The following is a 27,480-nucleotide window of genomic DNA, read 5'->3' as shown; positions in this document are numbered from 1 at the left end:
GCAATGCCATCGAGTTTAGCATCTTATTTGGGTTTTCAGAGGAAGGAAAGATTGATCGCTTATACACGGTCAGCAAGAAAAAATAAACAGAGAGCACGTCAGCCCTGACCACTTTCGAATATCAGCCAGTACATAGCTGAATAGCGGCACTGGGAGGTGGGCACAAGGTGAATTCAAACAGCAGAGTCAGTTACACTTAACAAGCGAAAACAATCAATGGAAAATAAAATGTGCAATGGAATGCATTTAAGGGGAAGCTGGATAAGCACATGAGGGAGAAAGGAATAGAAAAGTATTCTAATAGGGTTAGATGAAGTGGGGAGGGAGGAGCCTCGTGTGGAGCATAAACACCGGCACAGACCAGTTGGGCCAAATGGCCTGTTCCTGTGCTGTAGTTTCAGTGTAACTCAATGTGATTCGATGAATAACCCAGAGCCAAGTGTCACTGTGCGTCTGCCGCAGTCGTCCGTTTACTTACCGTCTGATGTTTTCCACATCCTCGATGGTGTCTGGTAAAGTCAATCCCTTTGTTTCAGGCAGGAGCAACACTAAGCCACCAGAAATCAAACCAATCACCCCTGGGAATGAATGGACAGAACAGGGAAAGATTTAGTTCAAGGGTAACACTAAGGGCACAATTTTTTAGGCCCAAAGTCCAGGTGCGTTGAGGGCGTTGGGGGCAATCAAAATCAAAAGCCGGTGGGACGATATTTAAAGCAGGAATTAAGGTATTTAAACTTGTTGAAATGTTTAGTTTTATGTTTATTGAAGCAAGGAAAGGATTTTAGCTCTGCCTCAACGTGTTTCTCGTGCTGTGTGAAACATGCCATGGAAACAGAGGCGGGTGGCAACCGGCAGCCATCTGGCCATTTAAATCCCTGTTTGACAGATGGGGATGACAGGTGAGTTATTGCAGCAGGGCAGTCAGTTCTCTCAGACAAACTTTTAGCTGGGAGATCTTTGTGTTTAGACTGAGAATTCTTGGCTTACACTCAGAATTGTTCTATTTACACATATTTACCTACTTTTTGGACCCCCTCAAACTGACACCATCAGGAGGCATGGTGTGCAGTTCTGGCACTTACAGACCCACAAGACAGAGGTGCGCCACAGGGACCTGCACAAGAGCAGAGGGGGGAATAACAGAGGGTCCAATGTCGCAGGAGGCACTACCCACGTGAGAGGGTCTACAGTCAGAGACTGAGCTTCCTGGACCTCTCTGAGGAGCAGTGCCTACGAAGGCTCAGAGTGATTCGTCAGGTGGTCGCAGACATCTGCAAGCTCCTTCATGCAGAGCTCCTCCCGGCTGAGCCTGGTGGCCACGCATTGTCCATCGCAGTTAAGGTCACCACTGCCCTCAACTTCTCCGTCTCCAGATCCTTCCAAGGCGCCACTGGGCACATCGCCGGGGCCCACAAGTGCATATGACAGGTCATGGATGGATTGTTTCTCAGGGCGTCGCAATACATCAACTTCCCCATGGACGACCTCAGCCAGATGGAGAGGGCAGTGGGTTCCCACTCTCTGGCCGGTTTCCCATGTGTACAGGGTGCAATCGATTGCACACATATAGCAATCCAAGCATCTCCTTATGTTCATCAACAGAAAGGGATATCACTCCATCAACGCACCGCTCGTTTGCGACCACAGGAAAAGATTTCTTCATGCGTGTGCCAGATTCCCTGGCAGCTGCCATGATTCATTCATTCAGCAGGAATCAGACATCCCGGCCTTCTTCCACGTAACAAACAGACTTAAAGGCTGGCTCCTCAGAGAAAAGGGATACCCCCTGTAGACGTGTCTCATGACACCTGCGAGAAACCCCACCAGCGAGGCACAGCGTCGGTACAACGACAGTCACATCGCTACCAGGCCTGTTATTGAACATGCAATAGGACCGCTCAAGATGTGGTTTCGGTGCCTGGATCAATCTGGTGGAGCCCTTCAGTACCCACCAGTGGGAGTGGGTAGAATTATAGTCGTCTGTTACGTCCTGCACAACATCACTCAATAGAGAGGGTTACCGGTGGATGAGGCCCCATACACTCATGCAGCATCCACATCTGCCATCATCATTGAGGAGGAGGAGGAGGAGGAGGAGAAGGAGGAGGAGGAGAAGGAGGAGGAGGAGGAGGATGACGATGACGACGATGGGCAACCCATCGGCAGACTAACGGCTCACCTGGCTGCTCGTGATGCCAGGGAGTCACTCATATTTGATAAATTCTCATAAGGAGATCTGCAAAGTGGAGATAGTCAAGTTCTCACAGCACCTGGAACGAGCACCGCCAACATCACCTCCCCCCGCCCGCACAAAACATTCCCACAACCACACATACGCCCACTGTAACACATCCATTGGGTGGCATCAAGGCTCGCCGTTCCTGAAGAAGCACAGGAAAGGGCACTTTCACCAAAGGGTTTCAAGAATGGACAAGACATGGCAGTGGCGGTGACAATTATAAGATTTAACGTGCATGGACATTCTGTCAAACACCCTTGTGCACACTCCTTGTGATCACAAAACCGTAGCCTTTTGTTTCCTACTACTTCTACATGGTGCATTCCCTGTGGCTGTAGTGGAGGTAGTGGCAGGTTTCTCAGGTTCATGCCCTGACTGCTGAGATGCTTTAGGCCTATGCCCTCTGGGTTTTGGAGTCCATGAAGGCCCCACCAAAGACTGCTCCACCTGCACCTGTGCAGGGGCAGACTCGGCCACCTGGAGAGGAGGCAGCATTGTGGGTACTGGTTGAGAGGGGGGCAATGGATGAGACATGGGAACGCTTTGAGTGGAGTCCCCACTTCCATGTCCTCTTTCGCCATCATCCCTCCCTCCAGGGCTAGGGCCACATCACTCCTATCACCCTGCTGGAGAACGCTTGGAGGACATGTGTGATGCCTTGTAAGGACATTTCTAATGTCTCTGTCAGCCTGTTTAAGGCAGCAGAACGTAGTTCGCCCCAAGTCCATACGGCTGTTGTTAGGGCCCAAAGGGACTCATTTGAGAGCCGTGCTTGAAACTCAATGGAGGCTGCCATTCGTTCCATCGCAGACATTCCCACACTTACCTGTGCCAGCAGTCCACTAATGCAGGAGTTGGACTCCTCCATCCTCTCCGCTATTGTGGGGAGTGTGCGTGGCACATCCTCTAGTACCTTGCAAATGTGCTGCTGTCCATCGATCGTTCTCCTTTTAAAGGATGGCCCCCAGGATTCAGCATCTCCATCCAGCTGAGCAGAGCCCGGAGAGGAGTACGGCCCCTGATGTGGACTCTCCACAGCTGCCCCTGCCACCAGTATCTGCTCGTGCTCACGTGTGTGGTGACTCAACAGGTGCCGATGCAACTAACTGTCTACTAGGATCCACTGAGGTGTGAGTATCTGCGCTGGTGGATGGCTCACTATGATGTGACAGTGTGCCGTCTGAGGAATCAGCCTCTCCCGTCACTTCAGTGGTTGAAGGGCCTGGAAGAGAACAGAAGGTGATATTAAAAATCATCACAGATGTAATGTTGCGATGAGCATATTGAGGTGTGCAACATGACAATCATTAATAACATCAATTCATATTGTGTGTGATGAATGTTATAGTTCTGTCACCAGATCCTTGTGGGGTGCCAGTCTCGACATTCCTAAGGGACAGGCACAAGAGGGTGCGGCTGATTTCCAGGGCCTCCTCCTTCGCCTCTGTGAGGACCACTACTTGTTGTGGCCCCCCTTCAGTCCTCGCCCTCTCCTGTGCATTCTGAGCTCTCTTCTCCTTTAAGGGGAGAAAGTACGGACGAGTGATTTAAAAATGCTCCACCAGAGATATTGGTGGATTTGTCTTGTGCAATGCATTTGTATTTACATAGAGCCTTTAACACAGAAAAATGTCCTAAGGTGCTCTGCAGGGGTGGTGGGGGGGGGAGAAAAAATAGATAAAAGAATGGATATCAAACCATAGAGGAAGAGTTAACAGGCTTGGTCAGAAAGATGAGTTTTGAGAAGGCTTTTAAAAGTAGAGAGAAATGGAGAGATGCCAGGGTTTAGGGAGGGAGATTTGAACATTAACAATGGTGGACAGGAAAAGACCCTTCGGTCCATCCAGTCTGTCCCACACAACTGCGATGCCTTGTGCATCACAATATATAGACTCCACACTCCACCCGAAAGCCATGTGATCTCCTGGAAGAGGCGGAAAACCACTTGAGACTGGAGCCCCAAAAAGACCAACATGCTCTGACCAGAAGTCAAAATTGACCCCGTTATTTTTCAGTTCACGTAACACTTGACAAGAAAAATAAAGTGAAATAAAAGAATAATTGAGAATATACCCCAAAAAGGAATCATAGAAACTATACTTACTGTATAAATGTGCATCTTTTGCATAAGGAAATGATCTGCTCCCTTGACACCGAGGATTAGACTATTAAATATAGTACACTGAGTACAAGATACTCACCAAAAACCACAAGAGGCATGTCCACCCAGATAGCGGCCAGCCTGTACACGATGAATGGGGCGGCAATCCCTCCAATGTCAGACAGCGCTGCACACACAGAAACAGCAAAGTTCCTGGCAAAGAACAGAACATTTCATACCCTTGACAGTCATGAGGCTCACTTGTTCAAATTTCCAGAATCATAAAGCAAGCGTGGTTTGTTATGTCACCTGCTGACAGATTGTCCGCGTAAATCTTGTACTTACTTTCCTATAGCCGTAATATTATATCTGTCTACACTGAGTGGAGGTTGAATGAATTGGGTTTCCTTTCCCAAATGTTGGGCTGAATTTACTCTACTGCTCCAGTGGGAGTCGAGCAAAATGGTTGGAAACTCCACTGGGCCCTGGATGGGCTGGATCACAGCCTCAAACGGGATTTTCCAGTGGCCTGGTTTGGGAGTGGAGCTTCCACCTGGCCCTCACAAGGTCACTGAGCTGGAAAGGTTGGTGCTCAGGGCAGGGCCTCCCCTATGCTAGGAGCTCCTACTTCCTTGGCCCTAATGAGGCCATGTGAACGTTTGGAGGCCATTACACCAAAGGTGGTATGGACATGGTTTCCTCCCCAGGTGGGCAGGGGAAATTGGGCAATGTCCCTCTAAAAGGCAGCAGGTTCCGAGGAAGTTGAGGCCATGGTTTCAGTTGTTGCACAGATTACTTGAGAGAATGATACTCATATTTGCTACGAGATTCTTCACAGTGAGTATTATCAGACTGCAGCATGTTGGGAACTGAGACATGGGTCTAGTTGTTAAATATCTTCAGCTGACAGATAGCTCAAAAAGTAGAATATCAACTCGGACCCTAGGCCGAATGTCAGCTCGGACCCTAGGCCGAACGTCAGCTCGGACCCTAGGCCGAACGTCAGCTCGGACCCTAGGCCGAACGTCAACTCCGACCCTAGGCCGAACGTCAACTCCGACCCTAGGCCGAACGTCAACTCCGACCCTAGGCCGAACGTCAACTCCGACCCTAGGCCGAACGTCAACTTGGACCCTAGGCCGAACGTCAACTCCAACCCTAGGTTGACTAGTTTGATAAAGTACCACATAATAGACTTGTTGGCAAAATTGGAGCCCTGGTATTAAAGGGCAGTGGCTGCGTGGATACGAAATTGGCCAAGGGTCAGAAAGCAGTGAGTAATGGTAAACGGTTGTTTTTCAGACTGAAGGGAAGAATACAGTGGTGTCCTCCAGGGGTTGGTATTAGAACCACTGCTCTTTTTGATATATATTAATGACCTGGACTTGGGTATAGAGGGTATAATTTCAAAGTTTGTGGATGGAATGGAACTCAGAAATGTAGTAAACAGTGTGGAGAATATGACAGACTTCAGGAGGACAAAGACGGACTGGTGAAATGGGTGGACACATGGCAGATGAAATTTAACACAGGGAAACATGGAGTGATTCATTTTGATAGGAAGAATGAGGAGAGGCAATATAAACTAAATGGTACAATTTTAAAGTGGGTGAACAGATGCTGCATTTAATACCTCAGCCATGCCCTCTGCCTTCACAAGATCTCCTTTTTGGCCTTTAATTGGCCCCACCCTTCCTTTGGCTATTTATATGTTTATAAAAGACTTTAATGTTGCCTTTTATGTTACCTGCTAATCTAGTCTCATACGCTCTCTTTACCTCGCTTATTTCCCCTTTCAGATCTCCTCTGCACTTCTTCTATTCAGCCTGGTTCTCTACTGCATTATGAACCTGACATTTATCAGAAGTCTCCTTTTTCTGTTTCATTTTAATCTCTATATCTTTAGTCATCCAGGGAGTTTTAGCTTTGGATGCCCTTCCTTATCCCTTTCGTGGGAATGTGTAGTCAGTACCCAAACTATCTCCTCTTTGAAGGCCTCTCATTGCTCATTTACTGTTTTACCTGCCAATCTTTGATTCCAATCTACTTGGACCAGATCCCCTTTCAACTCACTGAAATTAGCCCTCCTCCAATTGACTATTTTCACCTTTGATTGTTCCTTGTCTTTTTCTATAACTACTCTAAACCTCACAGTATTGTGATCACTATTTCCCAAATGCTCCCCCACTGAATCATGCTCCACTTGCCCCACTTCGTTCTACTTTCTTTTATTTGCAGTTGTTGCTAACTACCCGTTTTTGATTTGTAGTTTTTTGTTTTTCATTCTTGCTCGCAAACCTGTTGACTGGTGACCTTTTTTTGAACATGTAGTTATATTTTATGCAGATGAAATTTGAGCTAATCAGGTGAAAGCGTGACAGAGAAATTTGTATATAGACGGTGTGACGCCAGACGACTGATAGACGGTGGAATGTTAGGAAAAAAACAGGCGGTAGACCATTTCCATTATATTACAAAGGAACCTCCCATAGCTTTGCTCACAGTGAGTAAGAGGACATAGTTTTAAAACCTGTAGATCATAATTACATAGAATTACATAGAATGTACAGCTCAGAAACAGGCTATTCAGCCCAACAAAGGTCTATGCTGGTGTTTATGCTCCACATGAGCCTCCTCCCACCCCTCTTCATCTAACCCTATCAGCGTATCCTTCTATTCCTTTCTCTCTCATGTGTTTATCTAGCTTCCCCTTAAATGCATCTATGTTATTCGTCTCAACTACTCCTTGTGGTAGCAAGTTCCACATTCTCACCACTCTCTGGGTAAAGAAATTTCTCCTGAATTCCCTATTGGATTCATTAGTGACTAGCTTATATTTATGGCCTCTAGTTTTGTTCTCCCCCAATAATGTATCAGGGCCATTTATGTCCGGTAATTAAATTAATCGAATTGTGTTTGTATTACGTGGTAATCAAGCGATTGAATTCCACCATTTTGTCCATTTTTTCTTGAAAACCATAAATCAGTGGTATTGAACAGTATATATTCCTTTACCCATTTACTCAATTTATATTTCTTATCTTTTTAAAGACCAGCGTACATAATGATGGGGGGAGGATACACAGCAGATTGAAGGCATTTACCACAAACACAGTGATTTACTGAGTGATCCTGGGGTTTGTCAGTGCTGTGGAGTGTGGAAACCCTAGGTTTTGAAGTACTCGTATGAAGTTTGGGGCCCTGGTGTTTTTGCACCACTCAGATGAGGTGAGGCCCTGGGAGTTGGTAGCATTTGGATACTGGGTACATTAGCACTGGGAGAAGAGGGCCTCAGGGTCTGGCCACGATTGGGGTGTCCAGCTGGTCACGGCCTCAGGACGTCCCAAAACGGTTTAAAGCCAATGAAGTACTTTTTTGAAGTGTAGTCATTGTTGTAATGTAGGAAACATAGCAGCCAATTTATGCACAGCAAGATCCCATAAACAGCAATGAGATAATGACTCAATAGTCTGTTTTGGTGATGTTGGTTGAGGGATAAATATTGGCCAGGACACCAGGAAGAACTCCCCTGCTCTTCTTTGAAAAAATACCATGGGATCTTTTATATCCACCTGAGAGGGCAGATGGGGCCTCAGTTCAACATCTCATTTGAAAAACAGCACTGAAGTGTCAGGCTAGATTATGTACTCAAGTCTCTAGAGTGGGGCTTGAACAGCCACGACTTACACAATTTAACATTTTCTCTTTACTTTTGTACTCTAACACCGAGCCATGGCAGCCATTCACAGGCTCAAAGCTTTTAATATATTACAGATAATTGATTATACAAGAAGACTCGATAAATAAAGATGTTGACACCTCCCTATTAAAATGAAATCGTCCCAAAGAAAAGTATTCCATCACTTTTAAAACAATTATGTTGCCCACTTTACAATCACTTAAATGCTCCTTGTAAATTCGATTTGATATTTGTAATACTGGTCATTAGACTTAACTGTCAACATTGAATTTAACTCCTATCACAGTGACCTGTTCAGACAGGATGCGCAATGTAAACTGTAAAAGGCTGCTACTGATGGCTTTAAAATATTTAGTACTTACCGTAAAAATGTAGGGTACAGCTCCGTATTTACGAAACAGACCATCTCCAAACTCACAGTTATCCCCAGTCTGCCCAAGCATGCGGCCGCTGTTTTCAGCCAGAAGACACCTGAATTGGAAGAAATGTTCACAATTCGCAAAATATAATGTTTTCCGAATAAACATCAAAATACTTTATTGGGTTAATATTGAAGTTGCCCTGTTAAATAAAATTAATACTCAGTTAGAAAGATATCAGTTAATTAAACACAGCCAGAAATAAGTTTGTAAAAGGCAAGTTGTGTCTGACAAATTTAAGAAAATAACAAAGAGTATTGATAAAGGAAATGCAGTGGATGTTCTGTATGTGTGTATAATCCATAAACATAATGGATTTTCGAAGGGCATAAGGTGCCACAAAGGAGGTTTGTTTATAAAATTAAGAAACACGATGTTGAAGGGAATGTGACAGCTTGAATAGGCAGTTAGTTAAAGAACAGAAAACAGAGTAGTGGTTAATGGATGTTCTTTAAACAGCAGGAGTATAAACAGTGGTCTCCATCTCATATAAATATTGGGACCATTGCTCTTCTCAATATATAAATGATCTAGATATCTACATAAGGCACAGTAGCAAAATTTGAAGATGATGCAAAAATAAGGAGCATGGTTAACTGTGAAATGTGACTTCAGGAGGACACAGATAGGTTAGAAAATTGGGCTTATAGATGTCGGATGAAATTTCATTTGGAGAAATGGGAGGTAATATGTTTTTTTGAGGAAGAGAGAGAACATTTACACTAAATGGTAAAAATCAGAGACACTTGGGCATTTAGAGAGACAAATTTTTAAAAGTTGGAGGACAAGTTGATTACTATGTGGTGTCAGCCATGGCCCAGTGGGTAGCACTCTCACCTCTGAGTCAGAAAGTTGTGGGTTCAAGCCCCACTCCAGAGACTTATTGAGTACATAATCCAGGCTGACAGTTAAGTTCAGTATTGAGAGAGTGCTGCACTGTTGGAGGTGCTGTCTTTAAGATGAGATGTGAAACCAAGGCCCTCTCAGGTGGATGTAAAAAACACTATTGTGAAGAAGAATTCTCCCTGGTGTCCTGGCCAACATTTATCGTCACTTAAACCGATTATTTAGTCATTATCTTTTTGCTGTTTGTGGGACCTTGCTGTGTGCAAATTGGCTGCCACATTTCCTACATTACAACAGTGGCTACACTTCAAAAGTACTTAATTGGCTGTAAAGTGCTTTGTGATGTCCTGAGATCGTGAAAGGTGCTATACAAATGCAGGTCTTTCTTTTTAAAAAAAGCACATGAGATCTTATGTTTGATAAAGAGGGGTATAGAATACAAAAGTAAAGAAGTAATGCTAAACATATACAAATCATTGGTTAGGCCACAACGAGAGTATTATATCCAACTGCAGTTGTCCTACTTTAGGAATGATGTCAATGCCATGAAAGGATTGTGAAGACTTTAACTAAAATGATAGTAAGCAAGAGCGGCTTTAATGACAAGGAGAATCTCAAGAAAGTGAGTCTCTTTAAATGGCCAGTGAATCAGCAATTACAGGGCATTAGTTTAAAATCAGCACCCAAAGAGTAAAGAGAGATGCTGGGAGAAACGTAATCATGCGGAGGGCTGTTAGGATGTGGAGGCAGAATCTATAATGGCTTTTAAAAGGGAAGTGGGTGAATATTTGAAAAAGAAAAAAAAATCAAAAGGGTATGGGGAAAGGGCAGGGGAGTGGGACTAATTTGATAGCTCTTTCAAAGAGACGGCACAGATACAATGGGCTGAATGGCCTCCTTCAGTGCTGTAAAATTCTATGATTCTATATCAAATTTTAACCAGCTGAATTCCCTGAACAGCACATTATAGTTATTATTTTGTTTTTAAAAAGAATTAATTATAGTTGAATATCACTTGCAACATTAGAACAGGTTTTGTGGTTCAAACATGAAATGAAAATATCTATACTTTAAGAATTATTTGATGAGATAAAAAGATGAACTGTAAATCACCAGAATTCAAAAATTTATAACAGGAATTACTAGAAATGTACCTCAGGTCAGTCAGCCTCTGAAAGAGAAAGATCGGGTGACATTTTGGATGAGACCTTTCACCAGAACTATCTGAAACGTTAGCCTTTCACTTTCAGAAACATCATAAACTAAGAACAAATAGCACAATGGAAACAAAAAGTTCAATGGGGACATCAGTGGAACCATGCTTCAATCTGTGCCATCAGTTTAACAGCCAATTAAAGTTAAAATCTACATCTACCTGATAACAACAGCAACTTGCATTTATATAGTGCCTTTAATGGACTAAAACCCAAGGCACTTCACAGAAGCATAATTAGATTTAAAAATTGACACTGAGCCAAAGAAGGAGACATTAGGATAGGTGACCAAAGGCTTGCTCAAAGAGGTAGGTTTTAAGGAGCATCTTAAAGGAGGAGAGAGGGAACGGAAATGATGGTGAGTGAACTATGATCAATGGAGTGAGTAGCCAAAAACAGAGGCTTTGACTTGGTTAGTCAAACTGCAGAATGACCAGTAAAGGATTTTAACATCAAGATGTTGACCATCACTGAAGTTAGCATCATGAGCAGTTGGAGAGAACTGCAGAAAAGTATTCTGATGAAATCTTTCTGCAAGCTTGGAATTATCTAAGCATTATGTCTCCATTTACTTCTCTCCCACTCTTCACAATCTTGGTAATACCCTATACTGTGGCCCTTAGATTCCTCAATATAAACAATGCCTTGTAAATATTATAACATGAAGAATATTTAAATTAGGTATCACAATAGAAAGTAGAGTAGTTCTACGAAATGACCTTTGGCCAATTAAACAATTGGCTGTCAGGGAGTTTGAGGTTGCACCACAACTAAATAGATGGTAAATGTTAAAAGAATAAGAAATGTAATATCTCAAAATGTGACAACTTTTCAAGGGTTAAGTTTCAAGGCTGGACATAGGGGTTTTTGGATAATGGGATGTTAAGTTAATACTTCATGATAATCTGCTAAACGCAGCATATTAAGTAACATAACAACTCGAATAAAGACAAAGGAGGATCTGAAATCGGGATTGTGGCGTGTGGCGTGTGTGTGAAATGCTTGTGTGAGGTGTGTGTGTGTGTGTGTGTGTGTGGTGTGTGAGATTGCATATGCACGTGTATATGTATGTGTGTGTGTGTTCATGGAGTATATGATAAGGAAACTACACAGAGGATGGAAGGTGTGGAAGTTGGAACTTTTTGCTTTCTGTACTCACTATACAACTAGTTTGAACCCATTCTCATTGGGTGGGCATTTAAGCAAAGCATATTGATAATCTATGTAATTTTTAGACAGGATATGGTGATCCTTGAACATTCTTAAAGCAACATTACCAATATGTTGGACCCTGGAGACAGTTTAAGTCCTACTTAATTTGGCATCATTCTACCCCATGCTATATTTACATTGTCTCTCAATATAAAGTGACCTCCCAAAATGTGAGACAGACACCACTTCTTCTGACCAAATATCTTCCTATATCATGACCTCATATCAGGCCACAAAGTTTTTGATCCCAGAAATCTTTTTTGCCCAAAGTCAAAGAGCAGTGCCAGGTCAGATAGATGTCAGAGAAAACACTCTATGTTCTCCATCAATAATTGGGCTTCATCTTTAACCTCAGATAAATATTAACAGCACCAGTGTGAACCTGTATCCTCACATCTACTGACCATTGTGAACCTGTATCCTCACCTTCTATAGACCAGTGTGAACCTGCATCCTCACCTCTACAGACCAGTGTGAACCTGTATCCTCACCTCTACAGACCAGTGTGAACCTGTATCCTCACCTTCTATAGACCAGTGTGAACCTGTATCCTCACCTCTACAGACCAGTGTGAACCTGCATCCTCACCTCGACAGACCAGTGTGAACCTGTATCCTCACCTCTACAGACCAGTGTGAACCTGTATCCTCACCTTCTATAGACCAGTGTGAACCTGCATCCTCACCTCTACAGACCAGTGTGAACCTGTATCCTCACCTCTACAGACCAGTGTGAACCTGTATCCTCACCTCTACAGACCAGTGTGAACTTGTATCCTCACCTCTACAGACCAGTGTGAACCTGTATCCTCACCTCTACAGACCAGTGTGAACTTGTATCCTCACCTCTACAGACCAGTGTGAACCTGTATCCTCACCTCTACAGACCAGTGTGAACCTGTATCCTCACCTCTACAGACCAGTGTGAACCTGTATCCTCACCTCTACAGACCAGTATGAACCTGTATCCTCACCTCTACAGACCATTGTGAACCTGTATCCTCACCTTCTATAGACCAGTGTGAACCTGCATCCTCACCTCTACAGACCAGTGTGAACCTGTATCCTCACCTCTACAGACCAGTGTGAACCTGTATCCTCACCTTCTATAGACCAGTGTGAACCTGTATGCTCACCTCTACAGACCAGTATGAACCTGTATCCTCAACTCTACAGACCAGTATGAACCGTATCCTCACCATCTAGAGACCATTGTGAACCTGTATCCTCACCTCTACAGACCAGTGTGAACCTGTATCCTCACCTTCTATAGACCAGTGTGAACCTGTATCCTCACCTTCTATAGACCAGTGTGAACCTGCATCCTCACCTCTACAGACCAGTGTGAAGCTGTATCCTCACCTCTAGAGACCAGTGTGAACCTGTATCCTCACCTTCTATAGACCAGTGTGAACCTGTATCCTCACCTCTACAGACCAGTCTGTACCTGTATACTGAACCCTACAGACCAGTGTGAACCTGTATCCTCACCTCTACAGACCAGTGTGAACCTGTATCCTCACCTTCTACAGACCATTGTGAACCTGTATCCTCACCTCTACAGACCAGTGTGAACCTGTATCCTCACCTTCTATAGACCAGTCTGAACCTGCATCCTCACCTCTACAGACCAGTGTGAAGCTGTATCCTCACCTCTACAGACCAGTGTGAACCTGTATCCTCACCTTCTATAGACCAGTGTGAACCTGTATCCTCACCTCTACAGACCAGTCTGTACCTGTATACTGAACCCTACAGACCAGTGTGAACCTGTATCCTCACCTCTACAGACCAGTGTGAACCTGTATCCTCACCTTCTACAGACCATTGTGAACCTGTATCCTCACCTCTACAGACCAGTGTGAACCTGTATCCTCACCTCTACAGACCAGTGTGAACCTGTATCCTCACCTCTACAGACCAGTGTGAACCTGTATCCTCACCTCTACAGACCAGTGTGTAGCTGTATCCTCACCTCTACAGACCAGTGTGAACCTGTATCCTCACCTTCTATAGACCAGTGTGAACCTGTATCCTCACCTCTACAGACCAGTCTGTACCTGTATACTGAACCCTACAGACCAGTGTGAACCTGTATCCTCACCTCTACAGACCAGTGTGAACCTGTATCCTCACCTTCTACAGACCATTGTGAACCTGTATCCTCACCTCTACAGACCAGTGTGAACCTGTATCCTCACCTTCTATAGACCAGTGTGAACCTGTATCCTCACCTTCTATAGAGCAGTGTGAACCTGCATCCTCACCTCTACAGACCAGTGTGAATCTGTATCCTCACCTCTACAGACCAGTGTGAACCTGTATCCTCACCTCTACAGACCAGTGTGAACCTGTATCCTCACCTCTACAGACCAGTGTGAACCTGTATCCTCACCTCTACAGACCAGTGTGAACCTGTATCCTCACCTCTACAGACCAGTCTGTACCTGTATACTGAACCCTACAGACCAGTGTGAACCTGTATCCTCACCTCTACAGACCAGTGTGAACCTGTATCATCACCTCTACAGACCAGTGTGAACCTGTATCCTCACCTTCTATAGACCAGTGTGAACCTGTATCCTCACCTCTACAGACAAGTGTGAACCTGTATCCTCACCTCTACAGACAAGTGTGAACCTGTATCCTCACCTCTACAGACCAGTGTGAACCTGTATCCTCACCTCTACAGACCAATGTGAACCTGGATCCTTACCTCTACAGACCAGTGTGAACCTGTATCCTCACCTTTATGGACCAGTGTCAACCTGTATCCTCATCTTCTATAGACCAGGGTGAACCTGTATCCTCACGTTGTACAGACCATTGTGTACCTGTATCCTCACCTCTAGACTACTGTGAACCTGCATCCTGACCTTCTACAGACCAGTGTGTACCTGTATCCTCACCTCTATAAGACCAGTGTGTACATGTATACTGACCTCTACAGACCAGTCTGTACCTGTATACTGAACCCTACAGACCAGTGTGAACCTGTATCCTCACCTCTACAGACCAGTGTGAATCTGTATCCTCGCCTCTACAGACCAGTGTAAACCTGTATCCTCACCTCTACAAACCTGTGTAAACCTGTATTCTCACCTCTCCAAACCTGTGTAAACCTGTATTCTCACCTCCACAGACCAGTATGAACCTGTATCCTCACCTCTACAGACCAATGTGAATCTGTATACTCACCTCTACAGACCAGTGTGAACCTGTATACTGACCTCTACAGACTAGTGTGAATCTATACACTGACTTTCTATAGACCAGTATGAATCTGTATACTCACCTCTACAGACCAGTGTGTACCTGTATACTGTACTCTACAGACCAGTGTATAGCTGTATACTGACCTCTACAGACCAGTGTGTACTTGAATACTGACCTCTACAGTCCAGTGTGTACCTGTATACTGACCTCTACAGAACAGTGTGTACCTGTATACTGACCTCTGCAGACCAGTGTGTACTTGTATACTGACCTCTACAGACCAGTGTGTACTTGTATACTGACCTCTACAGACCAGTGTGAACCTGCATCCTGACCTTCTACACACCAGTGTGTACCTGTATCCTCACCTCTACAGACCAGTGTGTACTGTATCCTCACCTCTATAAGACCAGTTTGTGCATGTATACTGACCTCTACAGACCAATGTGAATCTGTATACACACCTCTACAGACCAGTGTGAATCTGTATCCTCCCCTCTACAGACCAGTGTGTACTGTATCCTCACCTCTATAAGACCAGTTTGTGCATGTATACTGACCTCTACAGACCAATGTGAATCTGTATACACACCTCTACAGACCAGTGTGAACCTGTATCCTCACCTCGACAGACCAGTGTGAACCTGTATCCTCACCTCTACAGACCAGTGTGAACCTGTATCCTCACCTCTACAGACCAGTGTGAACCTGTATCCTCACCTCTACAGACCAGTGTGAACCTGTATCCTCACCTCTACAGACCAGTGTGAACCTGTATCCTCACCTTCTATAGACCAGTGTGAACCTGTATCCTCACCTCTACAGACCAGTCTGTACCTGTATACTGAACCCGACAGACCAGTGTGAACCTGTATCCTCACCTCTACAGACCAGTGTGAACCTGTATCCTCACCTTCTATAGACCAGTGTGAACCTGTATCCTCACCTCTACAGACCAGTCTGTACCTGTATACTGAACCCTACAGACCAGTGTGAACCTGTATCCTCACCTCTACAGACCAGTCTGTACCTGTATACTGAACCCTACAGACCAGTGTGAACCTGTATCCTCACCTCTACAGACCAGTGTGAACCTGTATCCTCACCTCTACAGACCAGTGTGAACCTGTATCCTCACCTTCTATAGACCAGTGTGAACCTGTATCCTCACCTCTACAGACAAGTGTGAACCTGTATCCTCACCTCTACAGACAAGTGTGAACCTGTATCCTCACCTCTACAGACCAGTGTGAACCTGTATCCTTACCTCTACAGACCAGTGTGAACCTGTATCCTCACCTTTATGGACCAGTGTCAACCTGTATCCTCATCTTCTATAGACCAGAGTGAACCTGTATCCTCACGTTGTACAGACCATTGTGTACCTGTATCCTCACCTCTAGACTACTGTGAACCTGCATCCTGACCTTCTACACACCAGTGTGTACCTCTATCCTCACCTCTACAGACCAGTGTGTACTGTATCCTCACCTCTATAAGACCAGTTTGTGCATGTATACTGACCTCTACAGACCAATGTGAATCTGTATACACACCTCTACAGACCAGTGTGAACCTGTATCCTCACCTCGACAGACCAGTGTGAACCTGTATCCTCACCTCTACAGACCAGTGTGAACCTGTATCCTCACCTCTACAGACCAGTGTGAACCTGTATCCTCACCTCTACAGACCAGTGTGAACCTGTATCCTCACCTCTACAAACCAGTCTGTACCTGTATACTGAACCCTACAGACCAGTGTGAACCTGTATCCTCACCTCTACAGACCAGTGTGAACCTGTATCCTCACCTTCTACAGACCATTGTGAACCTGTTTCCTCACCTCTACAGACCAGTGTGAACCTGTATCCTCACCTTCTATAGACCAGTGTGAACCTGTATCCTCACCTTCTATAGACCAGTGTGAACCTGCATCCTCACCTCTACAGACCAGTGTGAATCTGTATCCTCACCTCTACAGACCAGTGTGAACCTGTATCCTCACCTCTACAGACCAGTGTGAACCTGTATCCTCACCTCTACAGACCAGTGTGAACCTGTATCCTCACCTCTACAGACCAGTGTGAACCTGTATCCTCACCTCTACAGACCAGTCTGTACCTGTATACTGAACCCTACAGACCAGTGTGAACCTGTATCCTCACCTCTACAGACCAGTGTGAACCTGTATCCTCACCTCTACAGACCAGTGTGAACCTGTATCCTCACCTTCTATAGACCAGTGTGAACCTGTATCCTCACCTCGACAGACAAGTGTGAACCTGTATCCTCACCTCTACAGACAAGTGTGAACCTGTATCCTTACCTCTACAGACCAGTGTGAACCTGTATCCTCACCTCTACAGACCAATGTGAACCTGGATCCTTACCTCTACAGACCAGTGTGAACCTGTATCCTCACCTTTATGGACCAGTGTCAACCTGTATCCTCATCTTCTATAGACCAGAGTGAACCTGTATCCTCACGTTGTACAGACCATTGTGTACCTGTATCCTCACCTCTAGACTACTGTGAACCTGCATCCTGACCTTCTACAGACCAGTGTGAACCTGTATCCTCACCTCTACAGACCAGTGTGAACCTGTATCCTCACCTCTACAGACCAGTGTGAATCTGTATCCTCGCCTCTACAGACCAGTGTAAACCTGTATCCTCACCTCTACAAACCTGTGTAAACCTGTATTCTCACCTCTACAAACCTGTGTAAACCTGTATTCTCACCTCTACAGACCAGTATGAACCTGTATCCTCACCTCTACAGACCAATGTGAATCTGTATACTCACCTCTACAGACCAGTGTGAACCTGTATACTGACCTCTACAGACTAGTGTGAATCTATACACTGACTTTCTATAGACCAGTATGAATCTGTATACTCACCTCTACAGACCAGTGTGTACCTGTATACTGTACTCTACAGACCAGTGTATAGCTGTATACTGACCTCTACAGACCAGTGTGTACTTGAATACTGACCTCTACAGTCCAGTGTGTACCTGTATACTGACCTCTACAGAACAGTGTGTACCTGTATACTGACCTCTGCAGACCAGTGTGTACTTGTATACTGACCTCTACAGACCAGTGTGTACTTGTATACTGACCTCTACAGACCAGTGTGAACCTGCATCCTGACCTTCCACACACCAGTGTGTACCTGTATCCTCACCTCTACAGACCAGTGTGTACTGTATCCTCACCTCTATAAGACCAGTTTGTGCATGTATACTGACCTCTACAGACCAATGTGAATCTGTATACACACCTCTACAGACCAGTGTGAATCTGTATCCTCCCCTCTACAGACCAGTGTGTACTGTATCCTCACCTCTATAAGACCAGTTTGTGCATGTATACTGACCTCTACAGACCAATGTGAATCTGTATACACACCTCTACAGACCAATGTGAATCTGCATACACACCTCTACAGACCAGTGTGAATCTGTATCCTCACCTCTACAGACCAATGTGAATCTGTATACTCACCTCTACAGACCAGTGTGAGCCTGTATCCTCACCTCCACAGACCAGTGTGAACCTGTATCCTCACCTCCACAGACCAGTGTGAAACTGTATCCTCACCTCCACAGACCAGTGTGAACCTGTATCCTCACCTTCTATAGACCATTGTGAACCTGTATCCTCACCTTCTATAGACCAGTGTGAACCTGTATCCTCACCTTCTATAGACCAGTGTGAACCTGTATCCTCACCTCTACAGACCAGTGTGAGCCTGTATCCTCACCTCCACAGACCAGTGTGAACCTGTATCCTCACCTCTACAGACAAGTGTGAACCTGTATCCTCACCTCTACAGACAAGTGTGAACCTGTATCCTCACGTCTACAGACCAGTGTGAACCTGTATCCTCACCTCGACAGACCAGTGTGAACCTGTATCCTTACCTCTACAGACCAGTGTGAACCTGTATCCTCACCTTTATGGACCAGTGTCAACCTGTATCCTCATCTTCTATAGACCAGAGTGAACCTGTATCCTCACGTTGTACAGACCATTGTGTACCTGTATCCTCACCTCTACAGACTACTGTGAACCTGCATCCTGGCCTTCTACAGACCAGTGTGTACCTGTATCCTCACCTCTATAAGACCAGTGTGTACATGTATACTGACCTCTACAGACCAGTCTGTACCTGTATACTGAACCCTACAGACCAGTGTGAACCTGCATCCTCACCTCTACAGACCAGTGTGAACCTGTATCCTCACCTCTACAGACCAATGTGAACCTGGATCCTTACCTCTACAGACCAGTGTGAACCTGTATCCTCACCTTTATGGACCAGTGTCAACCTGTATCCTCATCTTCTATAGACCAGAGTGAACCTGTATCCTCACGTTGTACAGACCATTGTGTACCTGTATCCTCACCTCTAGACTACTGTGAACCTGCATCCTGACCTTCTACAGACCAGTGTGAACCTGTATCCTCACCTCTACAGACCAGTGTGAACCTGTATCCTCACCTCTACAGACCAGTGTGAACCTGTATCCTCACCTCTACAGACCAGTGTGAACCTGTATCCTCACCTTCTACAGACCATTGTGAACCTGTATCCTCACCTCTACAGACCAGTGTGAACCTGTATCCTCACCTTCTATAGACCAGTGTGAACCTGTATCCTCACCTTCTATAGAGCAGTGTGAACCTGCATCCTCACCTCTACAGACCAGTGTGAATCTGTATCCTCACCTCTACAGACCAGTGTGAACCTGTATCCTCACCTCTACAGACCAGTGTGAACCTGTATCCTCACCTCTACAGACCAGTGTGAACCTGTATCCTCACCTCTACAGACCAGTGTGAACCTGTATCCTCACCTCTACAGACCAGTCTGTACCTGTATACTGAACCCTACAGACCAGTGTGAACCTGTATCCTCACCTCTACAGACCAGTGTGAACCTGTATCCTCACCTCTACAGACCAGTGTGAACCTGTATCCTCACCTTCTATAGACCAGTGTGAACCTGTATCCTCACCTCGACAGACAAGTGTGAACCTGTATCCTCACCTCTACAGACAAGTGTGAACCTGTATCCTTACCTCTACAGACCAGTGTGAACCTGTATCCTCACCTCTACAGACCAATGTGAACCTGGATCCTTACCTCTACAGACCAGTGTGAACCTGTATCCTCACCTTTATGGACCAGTGTCAACCTGTATCCTCATCTTCTATAGACCAGAGTGAACCTGTATCCTCACGTTGTACAGACCATTGTGTACCTGTATCCTCACCTCTAGACTACTGTGAACCTGCATCCTGACCTTCTACAGACCAGTGTGAACCTGTATCCTCACCTCTACAGACCACTGTGTACCTGTATCCTCACCTCTACAGACCAGTGTGAATCTGTATCCTCGCCTCTACAGACCAGTGTAAACCTGTATCCTCACCTCTACAAACCTGTGTAAACCTGTATTCTCACCTCTACAAACCTGTGTAAACCTGTATTCTCACCTCTACAGACCAGTATGAACCTGTATCCTCACCTCTACAGACCAATGTGAATCTGTATACTCACCTCTACAGACCAGTGTGAACCTGTATCCTCACCTTCTATAGACCAGTGTGAACCTGTATCCTCACCTCTACAGACAAGTGTGAACCTGTATCCTTACCTCTACAGACCAGTGTGAACCTGTATCCTCACCTCTACAGACCAATGTGAACCTGGATCCTTACCTCTACAGACCAGTGTGAACCTGTATCCTCACCTTTATGGACCAGTGTCAACCTGTATCCTCATCTTCTATAGACCAGAGTGAACCTGTATCCTCACGTTGTACAGACCATTGTGGACCTGTATCCTCACCTCTAGACTACTGTGAACCTGCATCCTGACCTTCTACAGACCAGTGTGTACCTGTATCCTCACCTCTATAAGACCAGTGTGTACATGTATACTGACCTCTACAGACCAGTCTGTACCTGTATACTGAACCCTACAGACCAGTGTGAACCTGTATCCTCACCTCCACAGACCAGTGTGAATCTGTATCCTCGCCTCTACAGACCAGTGTAAACCTGTATCCTCACCTCTACAAACCTGTGTAAACCTGTATTCTCACCTCTCCAAACCTGTGTAAACCTGTATTCTCACCTCTACAGACCAGTATGAACCTGTATCCTCACCTCTACAGACCAATGTGAATCTGTATACTCACCTCTACAGACCAGTGTGAACCTGTATACTGACCTCTACAGACTAGTGTGAATCTATACACTGACTTTCTATAGACCAGTATGAATCTGTATACTCACCTCTACAGACCAGTGTGTACCTGTATACTGTACTCTACAGACCAGTGTATAGCTGTATACTGACCTCTACAGACCAGTGTGTACTTGAATACTGACCTCTACAGTCCAGTGTGTACCTGTATACTGACCTCTACAGAACAGTGTGTACCTGTATACTGACCTCTGCAGACCAGTGTGTACTTGTATACTGACCTCTACAGACCAGTGTGTACTTGTATACTGACCTCTACAGACCAGTGTGAACCTGCATCCTGACCTTCTACACACCAGTGTGTACCTGTATCCTCACCTCTACAGACCAGTGTGTACTGTATCCTCACCTCTATAAGACCAGTTTGTGCATGTATACTGACCTCTACAGACCAATGTGAATCTGTATACACACCTCTACAGACCAGTGTGAATCTGTATCCTCCCCTCTACAGACCAGTGTGTACTGTATCCTCACCTCTATAAGACCAGTTTGTGCATGTATACTGACCTCTACAGACCAATGTGAATCTGTATACACACCTCTACAGACCAGTGTGAACCTGTATCCTCACCTCGACAGACCAGTGTGAACCTGTATCCTCACCTCTACAGACCAGTGTGAACCTGTATCCTCACCTCTACAGACCAGTGTGAACCTGTATCCTCACCTCTACAGACCAGTGTGAACCTGTATCCTCACCTCTACAGACCAGTGTGAACCTGTATCCTCACCTTCTATAGACCAGTGTGAACCTGTATCCTCACCTCTACAGACCAGTCTGTACCTGTATACTGAACCCGACAGACCAGTGTGAACCTGTATCCTCACCTCTACAGACCAGTGTGAACCTGTATCCTCACCTTCTATAGACCAGTGTGAACCTGTATCCTCACCTCTACAGACCAGTCTGTACCTGTATACTGAACCCTACAGACCAGTGTGAACCTGTATCCTCACCTCTACAGACCAGTCTGTACCTGTATACTGAACCCTACAGACCAGTGTGAACCTGTATCCTCACCTCTACAGACCAGTGTGAACCTGTATCCTCACCTCTACAGACCAGTGTGAACCTGTATCCTCACCTCTACAGACCAGTGTGAACCTGTATCCTCACCTTCTATAGACCAGTGTGAACCTGTATCCTCACCTCTACAGACCAGTCTGTACCTGTATACTGAACCCGACAGACCAGTGTGAACCTGTATCCTCACCTCTACAGACCAGTGTGAACCTGTATCCTCACCTTCTATAGACCAGTGTGAACCTGTATCCTCACCTCTACAGACCAGTCTGTACCTGTATACTGAACCCTACAGACCAGTGTGAACCTGTATCCTCACCTCTACAGACCAGTCTGTACCTGTATACTGAACCCTACAGACCAGTGTGAACCTGTATCCTCACCTCTACAGACCAGTGTGAACCTGTATCCTCACCTTCTATAGACCAGTGTGAACCTGTATCCTCACCTCTACAGACAAGTGTGAACCTGTATCCTCACCTCTACAGACAAGTGTGAACCTGTATCCTCACCTCTACAGACCAGTGTGAACCTGTATCCTCACCTCTACAGACCAGTGTGAACCTGTATCCTCACCTCTACAGACCAGTGTGAACCTGTATCCTCACCTTCTATAGACCAGTGTGAACCTGTATCCTCACCTCTACAGACAAGTGTGAACCTGTATCCTCACCTCTACAGACAAGTGTGAACCTGTATCCTCACCTCTACAGACCAGTGTGAACCTGTATCCTCACCTCTACAGACCAATGTGAACCTGGATCCTTACCTCTACAGACCAGTGTGAACCTGTATCCTCACCTTTATGGACCAGTGTCAACCTGTATCCTCATCTTCTATAGACCAGAGTGAACCTGTATCCTCACGTTGTACAGACCATTGTGTACCTGTATCCTCACCTCTAGACTACTGTGAACCTGCATCCTGACCTTCTACACACCAGTGTGTACCTCTATCCTCACCTCTACAGACCAGTGTGTACTGTATCCTCACCTCTATAAGACCAGTTTGTGCATGTATACTGACCTCTACAGACCAATGTGAATCTGTATACACACCTCTACAGACCAGTGTGAACCTGTATCCTCACCTCGACAGACCAGTGTGAACCTGTATCCTCACCTCTACAGACCAGTGTGAACCTGTATCCTCACCTCTACAGACCAGTGTGAACCTGTATCCTCACCTCTACAGACCAGTGTGAACCTGTATCCTCACCTCTACAGACCAGTGTGAACCTGTATCCTCACCTCTACAAACCAGTCTGTACCTGTATACTGAACCCTACAGACCAGTGTGAACCTGTATCCTCACCTCTACAGACCAGTGTGAACCTGTATCCTCACCTTCTACAGACCATTGTGAACCTGTTTCCTCACCTCTACAGACCAGTGTGAACCTGTATCCTCACCTTCTATAGACCAGTGTGAACCTGTATCCTCACCTTCTATAGACCAGTGTGAACCTGCATCCTCACCTCTACAGACCAGTGTGAATCTGTATCCTCACCTCTACAGACCAGTGTGAACCTGTATCCTCACCTCTACAGACCAGTGTGAACCTGTATCCTCACCTCTACAGACCAGTGTGAACCTGTATCCTCACCTCTACAGACCAGTGTGAACCTGTATCCTCACCTCTACAGACCAGTCTGTACCTGTATACTGAACCCTACAGACCAGTGTGAACCTGTATCCTCACCTCTACAGACCAGTGTGAACCTGTATCCTCACCTCTACAGACCAGTGTGAACCTTTATCCTCACCTTCTATAGACCAGTGTGAACCTGTATCCTCACCTCTACAGACAAGTGTGAACCTGTATCCTCACCTCTACAGACAAGTGTGAACCTGTATCCTTACCTCTACAGACCAGTGTGAACCTGTATCCTCACCTCTACAGACCAATGTGAACCTGGATCCTTACCTCTACAGACCAGTGTGAACCTGTATCCTCACCTTTATGGACCAGTGTCAACCTGTATCCTCATCTTCTATAGACCAGAGTGAACCTGTATCCTCACGTTGTACAGACCATTGTGTACCTGTATCCTCACCTCTAGACTACTGTGAACCTGCATCCTGACCTTCTACAGACCAGTGTGGACCTGTATCCTCACCTCTACAGACCAGTGTGAACCTGTATCCTCACCTCTACAGACCAGTGTGAATCTGTATCCTCGCCTCCACAGACCAGTGTAAACCTGTATCCTCACCTCTACAAACCTGTGTAAACCTGTATTCTCACCTCTACAAACCTGTGTAAACCTGTATTCTCACCTCTACAGACCAGTATGAACCTGTATCCTCACCTCTACAGACCAATGTGAATCTGTATACTCACCTCTACAGACCAGTGTGAACCTGTATACTGACCTCTACAGACTAGTGTGAATCTATACACTGACTTTCTATAGACCAGTATGTACCTGTATTCTCACCTCTACAGACCTGTATCCTGACCTTCTACAGACCAGTGGGTACCTGCATACTGACCTCTACAGAACAGTGTGTACCTGTATACTGACCTCTGCCGACCAGTGTGTACTTGTATACTGACCTCTACAGTCCAGTGTGTACTTGTATACTGACCTCTACAGACCAGTGTGTACTTGTATACTGACCTCTACAGACCAGTGTGTACTTGTATACTGACCTCTACAGACCAGTGTGTACTTGTTTTCTGACCTCTCCAGTCCAGTGTGTACTTGTATACTGACCTCTACAGACCAGTGTGTACTTGTATACTGACCTCTACAGACCAGTGTGAACCTGCATCCTGACCTTCTACAGACCAGTGTGAACCTGTATCCTCACCTCTACAGACCAGTGTGAACCTGTATCCTCACCTCTACAGACCAGTGTGAGCCTGTATCCTCACCTCTACAGACCAGTGTGAGCCTGTATCCTCACCTCCACAGACCAGTGTGAACCTGTATCCTCACGTTGTACAGACCATTGTGTACCTGTATCCTCACCTCTACAGACCAGTGTGAACCTGTATCCTCACCTCTATAAGACCAGTGTGTACATGTATACTGACCTCTACAGACCAGTCTGTACCTGTATACTGAACCCTACAGACCAGTGTGAACCTGTATCCTCACCTCTACAGACCAGTGTGAGCCTGTATCCTCACCTCTACAGACCAGTGTGAGCCTGTATCCTCACCTCTACAGACCAGTGTGAGCCTGTATCCTCACCTCCACAGACCAGTGTGAACCTGTATCCTCACGTTGTACAGACCACTGTGAACCTGCATCCTGACCTTCTACAGACCAGTGTGTACCTGTATCCTCACCTCTATAAGACCAGTGTGTACATGTATACTGACCTCTACAGACCAGTCTGTACCTGTATACTGAACCCTACAGACCAGTGTGAACCTGTATCCTCACCTCTACAGACCAGTGTGAATCTGTATCCTCGCCTCTACAGACCAGTGTAAACCTGTATTCTCACCTCTACAAACCTGTGTAAACCTGTATTCTCACCTCTACAGACCAGTATGAACCTGTATTCTCACCTCTACAGACCTGTATCCTGACCTTCTACAGACCAGTGTGTACCTGTATACTGACCTCTACAGAACAGTGTGTACCTGTATACTGACCTCTGCAGACCAGTGTGTACTTGTATACTGACCTCTACAGTCCAGTGTGTACTTGTATACTGACCTCTACAGACCAATGTGTACTTGTATACTGACCTCTACAGACCAGTGTGAACCTGCATCCTGACCTTCTACACACCAGTGTGTACCTGTATCCTCACCTCTACAGACCAGTGTGTACTGTATCCTCACCTCTATAAGACCATTGTAAACAATTTTACAACACCAAGTTATAGTCCAGCAATTTTATTTTAAATTCACAAGCTTTCGGAGGCTACCTCCTTCCTCAGGTGAACGATGCGGAAATGAAGTCCTCGAAATGAAGTCGCATTTATAATTCACAGAACAATGCTGGTGATAACAGACAGTTTTTTCAACTGCCCGTTGCCAAGGCAATCAGTGTGCAGACAGACAGGTGTTACCTGCCAGGTCTCAGAATATACAAATCACCAAAAAAAACAACAAACAAAAAAAAACAGAGATAGAGAGGTAGAAACATAGAAAAGACAGCAACTGACCCGTTATATTAAAAACAGATAACATTTGTTCGCTGGTGGGGTAACGTGTAGCGTGACATGAACCCAAGATCCCGGTTGAGGCCGTCCTCATGGGTGCGGAACTTGGCTATCAATTTCTGCTCGACGATTTTGCGTTGTCGTGTGTCTCGAAGGCCGCCTTGGAGTACGCTTACCCGAAGGTCGGTGGCTGAATGTCCTTGACTGCTGAAGTGTTCCCCGACTGGGAGGGAACCCTCCTGTTTGGCGATTGTTGCGCGGTGTCCGTTCATCCGTTGTCGCAGTGTCTGCATGGTCTCGCCAATGTACCATGCTCCGGGGCATCCTTTCCTGCAACGTATGAGGTAGACAACGTTGGCCGAGTCACAGGAGTATGAACCATGCACCTGGTGGGTGGTGTCCTCTCGTGTGATGGTGGTATCTGTGTCGATGATCTGGCATGTCTTGCAGAGGTTACCGCGGCAGGGTTGTGTGGTGTCGTGTACGCTGTTCTCTTGAAAGCTGGGTAATTTGCTGCGAACGATGGTCTGTTTGAGGTTGGGTGGCTGTTTAAAGGCGAGTAGTGGAGGTGTGGGGATGGCCATAGCGAGGTGTTCGTCGTCATTGATGACATGTTGAAGGCTGCGGAGAACATGGCGTAGTTTCTCCGCTCCGGGGAAGTACTGGACGACAAAGGGTACTCTGTTGGTTGCGTCCCGTGTTAGTCTCCTGAGGAGGTCTATGCGATTTTTTGCTGTGGCCCGTCGGAACTGTCGATCGATGAGTCGAGCGTCATATCCCGTTCTTACTAGGGCGTCTTTCAGCGTCTGTAGGTGTCCATCGCGTTCCTCCTCGTCTGAGCAGACCCTGTGTATTCGCAGGGCCTGTCCATAGGGGATGGCCTCTTTGACGTGGTTAGGGTGGAAGCTGGAAAAGTGGAGCATCGTGAGGTTGTCCGTGGGCTTGCGGTAGAGTGAGGTGCTGAGGTGCCCGTCTTTGATGGAGATTCGTGTGTCCAAGAAAGAAACTGATTCTGAGGAGTAGTCCATGGTGAGCTTGATGGTGGGATGGAACTTGTTGATGTTATCGTGTAGTCTCTTCAGTGATTCCT

At 45.8% G+C, this 27,480-nt stretch overlaps 1 protein-coding gene across 4 annotated transcripts in view; it reads right to left on the bottom strand.

Moving 5' to 3' along the window:
- The window catches only part of LOC137324666 (solute carrier family 22 member 2-like), a 54,977-nt gene that overhangs the window by 8,868 nt on the left and 18,629 nt on the right, over window positions 1-27,480 (bottom strand). The window contains exons 8-11 of one of the 4 annotated variants that reach the window (XM_067989231.1): window positions 8,406-8,514; window positions 4,444-4,556; window positions 3,402-3,464; window positions 479-578 (exon numbers count right to left, since the gene is read on the bottom strand). In XM_067989231.1, the coding sequence (XP_067845332.1) occupies window positions 479-578; window positions 3,402-3,464; window positions 4,444-4,556; window positions 8,406-8,514 (385 nt within the window). Of the gene's footprint in view, window positions 1-478; window positions 579-3,155; window positions 3,465-4,443; window positions 4,557-8,405; window positions 8,515-27,480 lie in introns of those variants that run through there. The other 3 variants (XR_010963702.1, XM_067989232.1, XR_010963703.1) reach the window with 3 other exon arrangements.

This window comes from Heptranchias perlo, chromosome 8 (assembly GCF_035084215.1).
Source record: "Heptranchias perlo isolate sHepPer1 chromosome 8, sHepPer1.hap1, whole genome shotgun sequence".
Lineage (NCBI taxonomy): Eukaryota > Metazoa > Chordata > Chondrichthyes > Hexanchiformes > Hexanchidae > Heptranchias > Heptranchias perlo.
The sequence above is the reverse complement of the archived record's forward strand: the minus strand, read 5'-3'. Positions and strand labels throughout refer to the sequence as shown.